Source organism: Xiphophorus hellerii, chromosome 20 (genome assembly GCF_003331165.1).
Source record: "Xiphophorus hellerii strain 12219 chromosome 20, Xiphophorus_hellerii-4.1, whole genome shotgun sequence".
NCBI classification, from domain to species: Eukaryota; Metazoa; Chordata; class Actinopteri; order Cyprinodontiformes; family Poeciliidae; genus Xiphophorus; species Xiphophorus hellerii.
The window spans coordinates 33,003,860-33,020,165 of NC_045691.1; the positions used below are offsets into that span (position 1 = coordinate 33,003,860).

A 16,306-nucleotide genomic window follows, 5' to 3' on the forward strand; every position below is an offset into this window, starting at 1 on the left:
ATTACACATTTTATTTATTTATGCTGTCATTTTGATGGTATTGACTTTTGCAATCTCAAAGAATTATAATATTGCACAAGACCAATAAATTATGGCTTTATATTGAAAGTCTACATGTAGGGAAGACTGCTGAGTCGACAGTGGTCCAACAAGCGTTCTCCACAAGGTAAGCCACTAAAACGCATCGTTAAAGAAACTGACTATGGCAACATGCTGCATCCAACCGTGAAAAAAATAGGAATAATATTTAAACATGAAAAACAAATCTTTCATATCCAGTTCAAGAAGGAGAAAGAAGAAGTCAGTGCTTATTAAATCCCACTGCCAATAGTCTGGTCTCGTCTATACAGGCTTCACCAGACTGTATACAGTTATATGGTCACAATCATCAGATCACCTTAAAACAAAATCTGAAGTGTAACTCTGTTTTATTTTTGTACTCATATCCATTTCTTTTTTTTAATTAGTTTTTTAGTTAATAAAAGAATAATAATAAAAAATTTGATTTAGTTGTTTTTCTCTCACATTCCCTATTTTATTACTTTACCTCTTTAAGACTTGAAGAGGAAACCTGTGAGGCTGGAAGTGACTCTGAAGAGCCATTGAAACTCTTATGATAATAGCAGTAATTCCACTTTATGTTATATGATAAACCATCAATTACTGAGATCAGTCAAACATTTTCCTGCGATTACTTTGTAGCTGTTAAAAGTCTCCTGGCAGAGTTGGTCCAGTGAGAACTAAAACTCAAAACGCAGCATGGACTTCTAAAGAAAAGCCGTAAAAAAAGCAACCTGGTGTCTGGATCACCGCTCCCCCTCACTCCACATGTTAATCCACTCATCTGATTAATGTTCCTCTCTGGAGGAGAACGTCTCATCCCCTCGGCAGAATGACTGAACATCCAGGACGGAGCCGCGGTCCGCACGGCGGATGACAAACTCTCTGTTGGCAAGTCGTTCTTAACACGGCGAGCTGCTGTCGCTCTTAATTATATTTACCGGACTGTGAAAAGCGGGCAGCCAAACAGCGTCGGTCTGGTCCACCGTGCCGAAATCGAGCGGCTTGTTTTCATTTCCTCTGGTTAGTTTTGTTTGAGGAGTGTTTGCCGTTATCTCTTAGCTGTCGCTCAAAGGTGATTAATGTTGTTGCGAGGCTAATTGACTTCGCTCCTCTCAGAGGGCTTTATCTCTGCCTGGCATTTCTGATCAGAGATCTTTGATGAAAGCTTGTCACGAATTCATCCTCTCTGCTGTTTTATTTTCTAATTGTCTTCGTCCCTTTTCTGCTGGTGGTGGTACAGTAAAGCAGCGAGGCAAGAGTTTCACTGCAAAAACAACATTTTACCAAGTCATTTTGGTCGAGTTTCTAGTATGATCATCCTAGTACACCAAGTTAAACAAAACTAACTCATAAGTAACTTTTCAGCAAAATACAGTAGGCCTGTGGCAATAAGCAACAAATCAAATAATCGCTTGATCATTTAAAAAAAAGAGCAATAATTTCAATTAGCAAAATTTATGGTTTTTATCGTCTCTTCTGACAAAAACTGAATGACAAAAGTTTTTTTTGTCTCAACTAGCCTTTTTCTGAAGGACATTTTTGCTTACAGGCACTCCAAAATCCATTTCACTTGTTGTTGTTTTGTTTATTAATTTTGCATATTTAAAACATCGTCCAGTTCCAGTGTTAAATGTTCATTAGAATTTAAAGCTTATTGATCTTTGAGAATGTGTTCTTGAATTATTATGGCATTACCATTAAATTACTTGAACATTTTCTCAAAACAATATTATTTATCACAACAACGTCTGTGACAATTTATCCTCCAGCAAAATTTGTTATGGTGACAAACCTACATATGAGCTTGTTTAAAGTCAGTGATTCCTTAATATTGATAAAAAAGTATTTGTTCCATTGGCAGATTATTTCACTTTTTCCCAGAAGTGAAACAATCTGCCAGTGGAAGTAATACTTTTTCATCAATATTAAGGAATTATAGACTTAAAACAAGCTCCTACATCTTACTAAAAAGTTAGTTATAAGTTTGTTTAGTCAAGTGTAATAAGACATTTGCACCAGAAACCGGGCCAAAACTACTTGACAAAATGTTTTGTTTTTGCAGTGTTAGTAATGAAAAATGGCTTGAATTAAATGACAATACTATTTTTAGGAGGGGATTTTTAGATTCTCAAAAATTGCTTTCTTCCTTTTTTTGGGTGGGGGGTGTACTAACCCCACCACTTACTTTCATCTAAAGAAACGATAGAAGGTTAGATAAAAGCACCCAAGCCTTACCAAAAAACGAGCTAACAGAACAAAGTCAACAAAAGCAAGAGAGATCTAAGGTTCTGAATTGAATCACCCACCGTCTCCCCCAAAAAAGTCCTTTTTTGGTTGTATTTTTGGCTGAGATCAAAGCCATGAAGTGGGGATGTGTAGTTCACTAGAGCCGCTCATTGTACCCCCACCCCACCCTCCACCGCGTTGAAAGCACGCCGCAATTGTTGGCCGTGTCCGATGACTCCCACCATCATCGCCTCATCTTCCACCTCTAACCATCCACTCTCCCCAGCTACCCCCAAAAAAGAGCAAAAGAAGCATTGTTGTTGGAAGTGGGAGCAGCAGAGCGTCATTTGCAACGCGGCTGATGCCTTTCAGTCCGTCCACGGTGGTCGACCGGAGGAACGCCTTTCAAAGTTCATGCGGATGTGTAAGTGTTGAAAAGAAAGCATAAGAGCAAAGACGCAAGTCAACACAAGTCCTTTCAGTCAAAGGCACCCAGAATGGCCCTGACTGTTTCTACACAAAAAGCTTCCCTGTGATTCTCCGAAGGAAAGCAGCTAACGATGAATAATTGCCTCGGAATAAGTAAAAGTGATGTCCCATCCAGGTCCATTAGCATCAATTATTGCAAACCTGGGCTGGCATTACAAACAATGATCCAGATTAGGCTGATCATTGCATCCCTGACATATGAGCTTTCCAAATGCCAGGGCCACTAATCATACTCCAACGGGCCTGACCAACCATGACCGTCAGATTCATCACAACCTGCTGCTCCCTAAGGACCGCTTCCACGTCTTCGAGCGGCGCCGGCGGAATAATACATGACATGCGCAGGTGTGTGTGGGTAGATGTGCTGGAACTTACACATCAGGATGGTTATTTTAGGGCTTTTGCTTACGATGCTACACAGATCTGCTGCCAAAAATAAATGAGGTGGACAACGAAGTGTGAACTACTAAAGTCCAACAGGTTTAACGCTGAATCAGCATATCTGTGAGTGGATTTCCAGAGGAAACAACTTTAGGAATTCCTTCTCCTTAAGCTGGGCCTTCCCAAAAAAGAATCACCTGATTTTCCATTGACCTGTAGAGTACAGAGTTGCATTTTGGGTAATATACACACCAAGTTTTGACAAACTACAAACTGTATTAGTTTTCTTGGATTTTTTTTCACTTTCTACCAAATCCCATAATTCTAATGGGAGTGTAGGGGTGAGTGTGAGTGCATAAGTTATTTGTCTTTGGGCTTCTTTTTGCCTTTTAGTCACTATTAAAAGTTTCATATGATCAAATAATGTAATTTCTTACAAATAATGATCCAAATACCACTTCAGACCTACAGAATCAAAGCAGACAGAACTTTGCCAGACAGAGTTCAGTTTGACAGGAAACATTGTGGCTCTTAAAGCTACAGTGTGTAACTTTTAAAAAAAACCTTATTAGTTAATAGTGTCACTATGTTGTGACAGTAAAGACAGTCAGTGAAAAGACTGAGCTCCTCCACTTCCTTTCTGGGATACCATTGCCATCTGAAAAAAAAACTAAACTAATAAGACAACAACAACCAGAGTGAGGAGGAGGACCTTAGCGCTGCCAATCATGTAGGGACAGTTTGCTCCTCAATGTGAAACAGCTTAACGTTCCAGGAAAACCGTTTATCCGCCTTTATCTGTGGCCATGCTAACTAGCCTGAGTATTTACACCAGGCTCTGCCATCAGGAAGAAGCTGTAGCGGTAGCGCTTACACAACCATGATAGACAGCACTAAGACCTGCCGCCTGGCTCTGATTGGTTGTTTTTAGTCAATACTGGGAGAAGACAGAGGAGCTAAATATTTTTCATAAATTGTCTCCTCCCAAACTGACACAACATAGTGACAGTTTCAACAAATATGCAAAAAAAAAAATTTTTAGACGTTACATTCTTAAAAAAAAAAAGAACATGACTTTTTTTATAAAATAGAAGGGCTTTAAGTATTGCAAAATCTCAAGGATTTTTTTCGCTGGTACCTACTCAATACTTGGCTTCAGTCAATAATACATGATTCTGGTCATTTTCCATTACAATTTAGAAGCAGCTGCATGCAGGTTGGGTCATCATAGCAGGGCAAAGCTTTAAAGTAATCTAAAGTGGTCCGTATGGGAAACAAAGACAATGCCTTGTCATTAGACCATGGAGTTGTTTTGAGCGTTTAAGTCTTTTTTTTTAAACAGCAAAGGAGGAAGGAACAGAAGACACAAAGAAACACATTAACAAGAGTATAAGGGAGGAACAGAGGGAAAAACTTTTTTAGTTTTAAGCAGAAAAAAGCATAAAACTAAGGAAGAAAAAGCACAAAGAAAAAGAAGAAAGTCCAGAAAGAAGGATTCAACAAAAAACAATGGCAGAAAAAACAATATCTGCAGCAACAAAATTTTCTTCCATATTCATATTTTCCCAATCCTCTCCTGGTCTGGAAAGTCCTGGAATCTGAACCCAATCACTTCCAGGTTGCACTGGAGCCCTGATGGTATCCGATGCTGCGTTATGATACTTTGAAGGCGCAGTGAAGATAAAAGCAAAAGCCAGAAAAAACCCGATAAGCTATTTATGCCTCATTAGCTAAGTCAATATATTCGCTCCACACTATCAGAGCAGCTGAAAGAAATCTAACGGATTTATTTGCATCTAAATGAGGCGTTTCTGTCTGCCCCCCTTTAAAGACCTATCTGGCTACATCTGGAATCGTCGCTTGTGTGTTCAGCCAAAAGTGAACTTGCCTGACACTAATGAGACACTGTACATCTGCAATACCTGAATATATACACCCTCCCACTGGATGTGTCAAGCCAGGCTCTGTTTCTTTGTTAAGAGTCAGACCTTCTGGCATCTCTGGCTTGTGGAACACTGAATAAGGCTTGTCACTGCATCCAAAGCACAGCCTGAAAAAAAACACAGCCTGTTCATCAGTATGAAATATGAGTATATATCTTTTACATAATAAGTGATACAAAATCGATAGGAAATACTCATCAGGTTGGGTGCGGTATTGAGCGGCAGCACCCATCACTTATCCTCCTCTCAGGAGGACGACAGGCACAACCCTTGCAAAAAAAGTAGCATCATCCATCAAAAGTTTGGAACGACGGAATGTTCCGAGTCCCTGCTGGTTCTGAGCGTAACCTTGACGATGTCGTGGAGCACCAAACACTAACCAAGCAATATTATTTTTCAAAGGTTTCATCAGGAAAGCGTCTCTATGGCTCATCAGGCTCCAGAAATGGAGGAAAATTTAACAAAGTCGCTTAAGAAATTACACTGAGAAATGGCAGGCTATCTAAAAATGTGAAATGATTTAAGATGCTGATCTGAAGAGACACAAAAAATTCAATCTGAGCAACAGCAATAATGTGCTTTACTGAGCGTTGATCACCTGGAATAAGATGGAGAAATTACTGATGGCTGCTTAATGAAACTACAGGGAGAAATCACCAGACACCTGGAGCTAAATGACCGACTCAGGAGGCAGATAACTGATCAAGTATAAAAAAAAGAAAAAAAAAAGACATCTGACAGAGACAGTATCACAATTCCATCATCAATTCAGCGATCAAATTTAATGAGATTATTATTTGACCTTGGCAGAGACTCAAAATAATAACTTTTTATGGACTAGTGAAAAACTGAAATACTGAGCCGTCATGTTAGGCATTTATCTTTGCATCCAAACCAAATAGAACAAATGTTACAAGCAAATATTCTTGAAAATCTCTTTCCAGGTCAGGAGTCTTTTGAAGGACCATTACAGAGATAATCAATTTCAACTTAGAATTTACAAAAACACACTACCTGACGATTGTTTGCATGTGGAAGGAAAACGGCATCTCTGGAAAAAAAACCAAAAAACTCTTACCAGGACAAACTCCACACTAAAATCCTTTCCTTTGAGAAATCTGAAAATTACAGGAACTGCAGTAAGATCAGCAGAGTTTAGTGGCAAACTATTTTTCTTTCTGTTCAAAGTAAGGTTTTAAAACTTTAACAAATATTTTTTCCTTTATTCGTACACTGACAGAATACAAGACGGCAGATGGAGAAGTTATAAACTGGCATTTCATCTCACATTGTTCAAATTAAGGGTCAAAATTGGGAACAGAAAATGTTTTATCATCTGTGGCAAGAAAAGAAAGTGAAAAGAAAGAAATTCAGAATCACCAAGAAGAACACTCTTAATTTATAACAACTATACTTTTAATTCACTGCTGTAGTTTGAGTACTAAAGTGATTATTGCTGTTGCATTAAGGTTCAGGGGTTTGCATATTGACTAAGTGGATATGTTGGACAAACCAATATTAATTATGAAAAATATCAACCCACCCTGCCAGTTTTTGGCAGCTGACCACTGCTGCACAGCATCACGCCAAATGATCCATTTTGGAACTATTCTGTTTTTGTAATTGCACATCGTTTGATAAAACTACTGTAATCACAGTCCAAGTCCAACTATCTGTGTTGTTTTGGAGCACCACTGGACAAAGAACTGAAAGGTGCTGAGTGCTTTGCTGTTAAGGTGTTTTGTGACTTTTATCTCAATTCTCTGTTTTTTTTCCCAAAAGCAAGCCTTTAAGGTTAATAGGAAAATCTAAATTGCTAGTAGGCTTGAGAAAACCGACTGGCTTCCTATCAGGTTGGATAAATGTTTTTGTAGAATGGAAATCATATTACAGAATGTAAAAGTACTGTAAAGTAAAGTAATGTAAAATGTTTACACTGCTTTGTACTTTCTTTGCACAAAGTACAAAGTACTAGTTTATCAGGGCCTCATTACAGTAAAATATACAAAGACTTGAAAGATCATTTACTTGATTTCATTATTCACCACTTGAACTTTTTGGAATTTATTTTATAAGGAAACTGTACCATTTTGAAAACTGAAGTATGCATTTAATAAAAAATAAATGAATAACAAACTATTGTCATATTTTAATAGAGCCAGCCTTCCTTGGGGTACTTGAGTTTTATGTCCAGTTTTTGTAGAACCGTTTCAATTGCTATTAATCACAGTTCTTGAGGAGAACTTAAAATTACTGACAGGTCTAACAAAAAAGGGTTTCAGAAATCAGAAAATCACTGAAAAAAATATTGAATTACTTTATTTAGTCTGATTAACCTGTTGCTTGACTTGCTCCAGGATGGCTTCTAGTGTTTGCATCGTGTTTCGATGGAGTGTGCAGCGGTTCTATTACTTTACAGAAATCCCAACTCACTACTTAGGATCAGATTAGAGATTTGGCAGTCTTTGAAACACAACACTCACACAGCTCCAGTTAGAGGTGTGAGGAGGCTCAGTCTTATGTCAAAATCACATTCCTGTTTTGCTTAGAGCTCATTACCAGCTCAAGGTTTTGATCTTTACCAGAGAGAGGTAGAGCTGGAGCTGAAACCTCTCTCCTCGCCAGAGTGTTAAAGGTGTGAATTTCAAAGAGGAGCTGGATATGGTTTTGGAACGTGTCTGAGAAGGGAAATAAAATATTATGTCATTTCATCTGTAGTTTTAAGAATTCAGTAGATGCTTTATTCATCTTTTCGTTTGACTCTAACACCCCAATGCACAACTCTGGAAGTTGAACTGAAAGATGTGTGGCCTTTGGTAAATAACTCTCCAATATGACAAATGTTACAGATAGGCAGTACTGTCACAGGATTATCATGAAGCTGCTCAGATGTTGCAACAACCTGACAATGAAGCCACTTCTTCTAATGCTGCGCTACCCAGATGCTCTGACTTTGCTGATGACATTGTTGTGTTTTAGGATTGTATTTTTGCTTTCAACAGGATAAATGCACCGCTAGCTAACTTTATGCATGCGTGTGCAAAAATGTCAATTTTCTGCTAATGTCGAACAAACACAATTTTGCAATTGTGGTGTTTTCTATAAATAAGAAAGAATTAAAATCACACATGAATAAGTCTGCTCTCATGATAAAAACATGCCAGACCATCAGGCCAGTCCAGCACTGAACGTAGTTCACTCTGTGTTTCAAAAGTGTTTCTCCGTTAAGTTGACAATAATATTTGATCTGACTCTTCACTATGTTGATGCGCTCATCTCAACTTGGTATAGAGCTTGAAATGAATGATAAACAAAGAAGTCCAGAAAATTTTCTCGATTATTCTAGCTATTGCTTATTTAAAATAAGCGGATGCGGCTGCCATTTTATAAATACCAAGTTCATTATAGTTACGGGGAACGTAGGGGAAGCTCTTTACTTACAGCTGGGGCTGTGGGACGCACCCTCATTGTTTGTCAGTTTTGATTGGCTGATAATTCTGTCAGTCATGCCAACTGAGGCCTGCAAGGCATTTTTCAAGAAGGGGTAGCTGGATAAGTACAGCAGGTCCTGAGGCGGAACTGCTCGCCAGATGCGTTTAAGGCAATTTTTAAAGTAGGAAATTAAAGTGAAACCTCAACAATACCAATTTTGTTTGTAGAATAAAAATTAAATTGTAGATCAAATTAAATGTGATTAAAACATTTTACACTTTTTCTTTTCAATTTTCTAGGGCTAGCAGAGAAAGCCCTGCTGGTACAGACAGCCCACCACTGCCTGTTTGACACTTAATGACCTCTTTGAAACTCTGGAATTCAGGTTTTTCTTTAATCGCCTTGTTTAACCCTATGAACCAAAATACTATTAGAGCTCCTCGATAGTTAGTTTTCTTGAAACAGTGTCATTTTACCCCCGTGCTGCTCTTCAAGTTTACAAGCACGTGTGAATCTGTCAGGCATATGTTAAGTAAACGACTAACTAAAGTTATGTGGATATGATTGTTGCTCCACGTTGAGCAGACAGCCATCACAACACAGAGGTGTGGTAATTAAAAACTGTCCTTGTCTAAAAGTAACTTAAGTCTCGTGTAGAGATTTGTTGTCTGGGATTTCTTTAAACTTCTATAAATAATTATATGACACTCCAGAAATACCAGTTGCCCTTTAAATTACTCGCTTGGGTCCTCACCATTCAATCATGGTGCGGAGTTAATTAAGCTATTCCACGAGTAATAAAGAAGATAGATGACACCCAGTCATACACACGGTGAACAATCCTCCCCGGCTCTGTGACAGCGACTGAAGACTGGTAAGGTCAGAGCCCCAACAATTGATGGAACTGTCATCCCATCACAGTGGAAATCCACCAGCAGAATGGGGTCATGGATTGACTTTCCACAGCTCCAGGGGGCCAAACAAATGGCCTGAGACAGATTGGTGGCCTTGTCTCCAAATGCTAAACCTCAGAATCTAATCTGAGCAGTTATCAGTCATTTGCTGGCAGTGTCATCAATTCACCTGACCAGTAATGATCGTACAGTAGTGGGAGTTATTGACTCACTGAAGCTCCAGGAATATGGAGTCTAGGGGCTGTCAGTTAAAATCCCTGAGATCAGTCAAACAATCCATCATCGTGTTCTTCAAACATTAGCATGAAAGAGTTTGAGGATGCTGATTCTGCATTAAAGTGTTCTGGGTTTTATCACTTTCAGAACTATCAAAGTTATCTGCTTCTAACTTCTGTCACCTGATGGAAATTTAAATCTACCAGACATGAGCCCATAGGCTGCACAGTGGTGCAGTTGGTAGAACTGTTGCCTTGCATCAAGAAGGTCCTGGGTTTGATTCCCGGCCCGGGGTCTTTCTGCATGGAGTTTGCATGTTCTCCCTGTGCATGTGTGGGTTCTCTCTGGGTTCTCTGTCTTCCTCCCACAGTCCAAAAACATGACTGTCAGGTTAATTGGTCTCTCTAAATTCTCCCTAGGTGTGAGTGCATGGTTGTTTGTCCTGTCTGTTTCTGTGTTGCCCTGCGACAGACTGTCAGACACCTGTCCATGGACAGTTAGATTTTTTCTGTTTCCTAAAACTCTCCTGAACCTTTGCAGGTGTTCTTCAACGCATCTCAACAAATCACAAAACATGAGTCTGAAAAAACAAGAGACTGCAATTGGTTTGGAAACTAGTCATATTCCAAACGACAATATTTTTCTACTGCGGACCAATCAGATTTCAAAGCAGACAGTACTGTGTTTCTGGCTAATAACACTCTGCATTTTTCTTTGAGATTTAATTTGACAATTATGGATTAAAAACAGCCACTCGAGGTGCTTCCCTTGTCCTAAAGACTAATATAAAAAATAAACACAAAAAATCAACACAATGGTCAATTTTCCACTTTAATTTGTACACTGAAAATTTATATATGGAGACAAGTTTCCTCCCCCACCCAGAAAACACACTCATGACTACATTATGACTCAGCTCAACAGAGACATGGATCTGTATAAAAACCAATTCTATCTGTGTTCGATAGAGAAATAAAACAGGAACAATCAGCTATGAACAAAGTCTGTGTGGCACCGACTTGTTTGTCATAACAGAGACCAGAGAGAAGTGAGGGGTGATAAGAGGATTTCTACTGCTGTGGTACAGGGAGCTCTGCATATGGACTACAGCAGACCCACAACCCAACACAAGCACATGACTTTTGGCCTTACCGGCATTCCATACTTGATTACAATAGAGTCAATGCTCACAGTTGAATCACTGTCTCCAGGCTTGCAATTAGGTATAAATGGGTCCTTAGACACTTGCGACATCACACTTTGAGAATCGATGACTTCTTCTGTGTGATGCTTCCCACAGGAGATTTGCACTTTTTCCACACATTGAACAAATGGCTTTGAAAGAGAGAACATCTCACCTGCGTCAGCTTGATTTCTGATGTTGTAGCCTGCAGAGGAAAAGCAGGGAGAGCATCCTGCAAGCTTCCATCAGCCAGTCGACTGGCCGCTGGATAGAGGAAGTGCTACTCAGCACTGTATTAGGCTTAAAGCTGCAGTATGTACATTTTATTTTTTAAAAATTGTTTACATATTTGTTGAAGCTGTCACTGTGGTGACAGTTTGTTATGAGACAGATAATCTGTGAAAAAGAAATCTATCTCCTCTACCTATATATATATATATATATACACACATATATATATATATATATATATATATATATATATAAATGGTAAAATCATGACGTTATTCCAGTAGATAAAATATGACAAAGCTGAAAAACACGTTTTTCAAAAAAGATAGTATGCATTGGGCATACTGACATCACTGTGAACTATGGAAACTCAAGGACTGCATTGGTATAAAACAAACACGGTTTTCCAAAAATGTAACTAAAAAAATTTATTAATTGATAAAAATCGATTTATCTTCCAGCTAGCCAGTCCCCTCACATCATACAGCTATGAAAGGAAACAGAAGACATCTGAACTCAGTTTTGCCGTTGAACCTCATTGTTCCCTTGGCAACGTGCTTATTGGAGGCTAGTAGTTAATTCAGCCACCCAGAGAGACCGCTGCCCCGCTAACTGTCCTCTGAGGTCCGCCCGTTCAGTCTGATTGTCTTGCTTTGAGGTCTGTTTTTGCCTCCCTCCTACCTAATAAATTCAGAGTACAGCAACATAATGCCACAGGAAATCACAGATTCAGTTAAAAAGTAAATAAAAGCTCTTTAGTGGCAGCCAGCATCACCGGTGGCAGTTCTTTTAATTACCGTAACTCGGTTTATGGTTTCACATCTTTTTTGTTGCCTGGTGTTTGATCTGCTGCATTGACTAGTGTAAACTCCAGTCAGCACACAGCGGGTGCTAATGACACCCAAGGGAAAAACTCCCCCTAGCATGTTAATCGTGTCTTAAAGACTTAAAGAACTTTTTTGCGTTGTTATCCTCGGTTGCAACAATGTATCTTGTTTTTTTGGTTTTTTTTGCAGCCACAGAAGCCAAGGAAGTTTGCCCAGAGGCGAGGAAAAAACTCACAAGCAAAGGTTAGGCTGGCCTCTCGGCTGACGATGGTCCCGAAGGAGTTGGAGGCGAGGCACTGGTACGTTCCGGCGTCTTGGTCTTTGTTCAGACGGCTGATTCGGAGGTTGCCTCCAGAAAGGCTGTAGTGAGATCCAGCTTTGGGAGTGACTTCTGTACCATTTAACTTCCACCTAAAGAAGACAAAAAAATGGAACCAGAAAGATTGGAAAAAATTAACATGGAAATGAAGACATTAAAACACTGTTCAGAGCAGACCGGGGCAACGACAAACGCCAGACTCATGAGAAAGCCGTGACTTGTACGTTCGATTGCATGAGAGGAATAAAAGGTGGTGGGTTCCCAGACATCGTGCCCTCCAGCTCGGTGTTAATGTAAGCAGCAGTGAACCGTTATGGTGCCAAGGACTTGACTCGGAGAACAGATAGCATTGCAGGCCATCCATCTTTCCGAAGCCCAGTCAAACTGCATCAAATTTCCACTTAATCATTATGGCGCGACAATTAAAACAAATGCCTGCTAGCTCGCCTTCGCACTTGTGCATTCTAGAGCCGTGGGCATGATTATGGTTGGTGTTATGGGTGATCAACGAGGGGTATAATTCACTTAAAATGGCAGCGGACTCTCCAGTTTCTTATGCAGATGTATGTTATTAAGAAGAAACACAGGTGGGAGGAAATCCGTCATTTCTGAAAAATGGCTACAAGCAATGACAAGCATCAGTGGGGCCAAAAGGTGCTCCCTGGTTTGGAACCCGTATTATGAGAAAGAATTCATACCCTGGGAGTTTTCTCACATTTTTTCATATTATGCTGCAAACTACTCTGTCTAAGAGATCAACACAAAGTGCTGGAAAAATATTATTTTTTGCTCACCCACCTACACAAGCAACAATACCAAAATCAGTGGTGTCCAAACTTTATGCCATGAGGGCCAAAGCACTTGGGGCCACAAACACTGTACATTTTTTAAAATAACATTCTCAAAACAAACTTTTGGTGCCTTTTTTTTAATCAACAATGAACTAAACAATTTTAATTTAATTAAAAGTAACAAAATAGTTAGATGTGTAAATTATTGTAGATACAAAACATAAGAAAAGGCCCACAGTTTGAAATTGCTTTGGGTTGCTTTTGAGAAAAAGTAGGTCAGTGTTTGTGGGTTTAGTTACTCCAAAACAAAGATGAATGGAAAAATGTCATTAATAAATGGGAATCTATATTTTATACCTAATATATCTCATAATTTTCATTTATCTGTAAAAAATGTTGAAAAACATCAACCACCTATCCAAATGGGATAGGTAGTTAAAGCAATCATCAGTTAGCATTACGTCTTGAGAAATGTTTTGAAGAGTGAACTTCTTTATTTCATAATTATGCATAGCTAAAAGCAGCGCATATCACATAAAATCCCTCCGGAAAACACTTAAGCTTATGAAATGAAAGACGAGAAAAGATCGTCTCACATCGTCTTTTAAAATAAATATGCAGTTCAGGTTTGATCCTGGTGATTTTGCTAGGTATTTCTTTGAGGAGTGTTTCTGCTTTGATTTCTTTCATTTAAGTCTCAGTTTGATTTCAGGTGCAGCTGAGAAAATATTGTGCTGCTGTTGTTGGGAGAACAAACACCTTGATGGGGCTTCATTAAAGCTCCTCTGTAAATAGCTAACAGAAGTTGTGCGCAGCTGTTAGGTCTGCGACTCTCTCGGCTCTTGCTGGTATAAAGGTTTTGTCTCACTAAGCTCAAACAACCGTTCAGAAAAGATATTAACCATAATGTTATTTTACTGCTGTGCTTTGTTCATCTTTGACAGTATAGTGGCTTCTAAAATTCATGATACCAGTCTAAAGTTTTGTGTTCTGCCTCTGGCTGTAACAGGTTTTCCTCCCTAACCATGTTACCATGGCGATGCCACCATCATGTCTCACAATACAGACGATAGGTTTAGGCTGATGTGCCGACGTGAATTTCCACCACAAACAGCATTTTGGATGTTGGCTGAAAACTTTTATTTCACCAGAGCACATTCTTACAGAAGATCGCTTCAACCTGGCTTATGGCAAACCTTGTGGATGGGAAAGTTCACTATGTTCAGCAAAAGTGTCTCCACCTGCCCTTTGGCACATTAACTGCTCATTATTGTGCACTCTTACATCATAAGGCTAATGACATTGTGGGAGGTCCCTATGCAGATTTCTCAGCAGCTCTGGAAGTAAGGTTCTTGTGAATAGTTTTTTATTATCACTGATATCAATTATTTCACTGTTCTTGATGTGCAATAGTTTGGTGCAATGTGTCTCTTACAAAGTGATGTATAAATAAAGTTGAAATTGATACTAACATTAAGATTTTCAAATGCCCTGTGCAGGATGAACTCTGATCTTGTTCCAATTGCCTTCAACTACAAAAAGTTAAAAAAAACTCTTGTTTTTCTTGTCCAGGCTTAACGACTGACCTGTCAACACATTCTCCCACCTGAGCTCTGGATCTCTGCAGCTCCTCCAAGGTGACTGTGAGCCTCTACTTTAAACTTCTCAACTTTCTCACTGACCTGTTTGCTGCGTTCCTTTGGTCTTGTTCTCTAATGTTCTCCAACAAACCTGATGAATACCTTAGTAAGGCAGTGCATAATAGACCTAATCTGTCACTTGGGTTGCAGAAAATCAGCTATTTTTGGTGCCATGTCCGTGGCCGCCTGTAGAGCAGGAGTGGGGCATAGAAAGCACGAGCGGGAGCTGATTACACGAAAAACAATGTCAGACGAGTGCTGCCTGCCCGCCTCTCTGCAATCAAATGTCTCAAAAACAGCAGAATTCTTGCGGGCCGGAGCGCGGCCACACTCACACGGCGCCGCTACAGACGTCTCTCTTTTAATAGGCAAAATGTGCAGCACAATGGTCTTTTATGGCCTTTCTCCAGTTCCGTCATAAGTAAGTGCACGCTCTCGAGAGCCTTATTACCACACAAAATAGAGAAGAGCCTGCGGGAGAGAGGGCTGCTTTCCCACAGGACCGCAGCAGCGATTCATTTGCAGCAAACAGAAAGAAATCAAGATATTTTCCGAGCCAAACAAACACCTTGCGACCTGAAAACAGCGGCAAAGCGGGCGGGAAGCGGAAGGAGCAGGTGACACACAGAGAGGAGTCTCGCTTTCTCTTTGAAAAGGATTTCCATCTAATACGGAAGCAGCCTTTTACACAGCTGTAATTGCTCAGAGTAAGGCGGCATTGTATCAGAAGATAAACAGTTTAATCGGTGACAGCTTGAAAAGCCAAATGCTGCAAGAGATTTTCTTCGCCGGTCGTCAACTTCAACGCTTTATCCGACTCTTTCTAAAACATTGGAGAGGACGGTTATGGCAATTAGGCCTCAGAAAATTATTTGATTTATCTCGGGAGGTGATCACGCTTCGCACTGGAGCGGGATCAGTCGCTCCAGAGAATGCTCTGCTACATTCTCCTACTACTCTCCAATTAATGAGAATTAACTCAGTGGGGGGAGAGAGGGCGTTGTCAATCCCCAAACGCTCCATGTAGCGTGCGTCCGTGTCGGCCATGGTTAAATATAACTACCCACAAAAAAGCTGCTATTGTCCCCTTTGTAGCAAAATTGCAGAGCCCCAATAACAAGTCTTCTCACTTCCATAGCATTCATTATTCAGCGATGTTCAGACTTTCTGTGAAACTCGAGGACATTTCCACTCCAGAACGAGTTAGCGCGCGGCGCAGCATGGGGCGGATCTTTGAACCGCCAGACGCAGTCAGCTGTGTGTCTTCCATGGGAAGCCAAGCAGAGGAACACATCAAACACATGTTGAAGAGAGAAATTTAATAATTCTGTTTACAGTGATTTATAACGGCAAGCCGGGCCAGGACTGCAGTCCCATTTGTTAGGCACATGCTTTATACAATCATGCAACAACAGGCTGTGTACAACTGTGGCAAAATACCACACCATCTGGCTTCGACTGCTGCCCGGTCTGTTCGGTCCTGGTTCTTTAGATACTTTGATGCGTTGTCCCAGTAGTTACATCCACAGTAAATACTAAAACTCCATGTACCCGGTACAAAATGAAGGGCTTTCAAAACAACATTTTTACATTTAACATCCCATAAATACTGTGTAGGTTAAAAAAATAACAAATAAATGTGTTGCTAAAT

The 16,306-nt window shown here is 39.9% G+C and overlaps 1 protein-coding gene across 2 annotated transcripts in view; it reads right to left on the reverse strand.

Annotated features, from left to right (window-relative positions):
* cntn4 (contactin 4) overlaps positions 1 to 16,306 on the reverse strand; it is a 242,934-nt gene that overhangs the window by 120,780 nt on the left and 105,848 nt on the right. For both annotated transcript variants that reach the window (XM_032549067.1, XM_032549066.1), the window contains exon 4: positions 12,141 to 12,316. In XM_032549067.1, the coding sequence (XP_032404958.1) occupies positions 12,141 to 12,316 (176 nt within the window). The remainder of the gene's footprint in view (positions 1 to 12,140; positions 12,317 to 16,306) is intronic.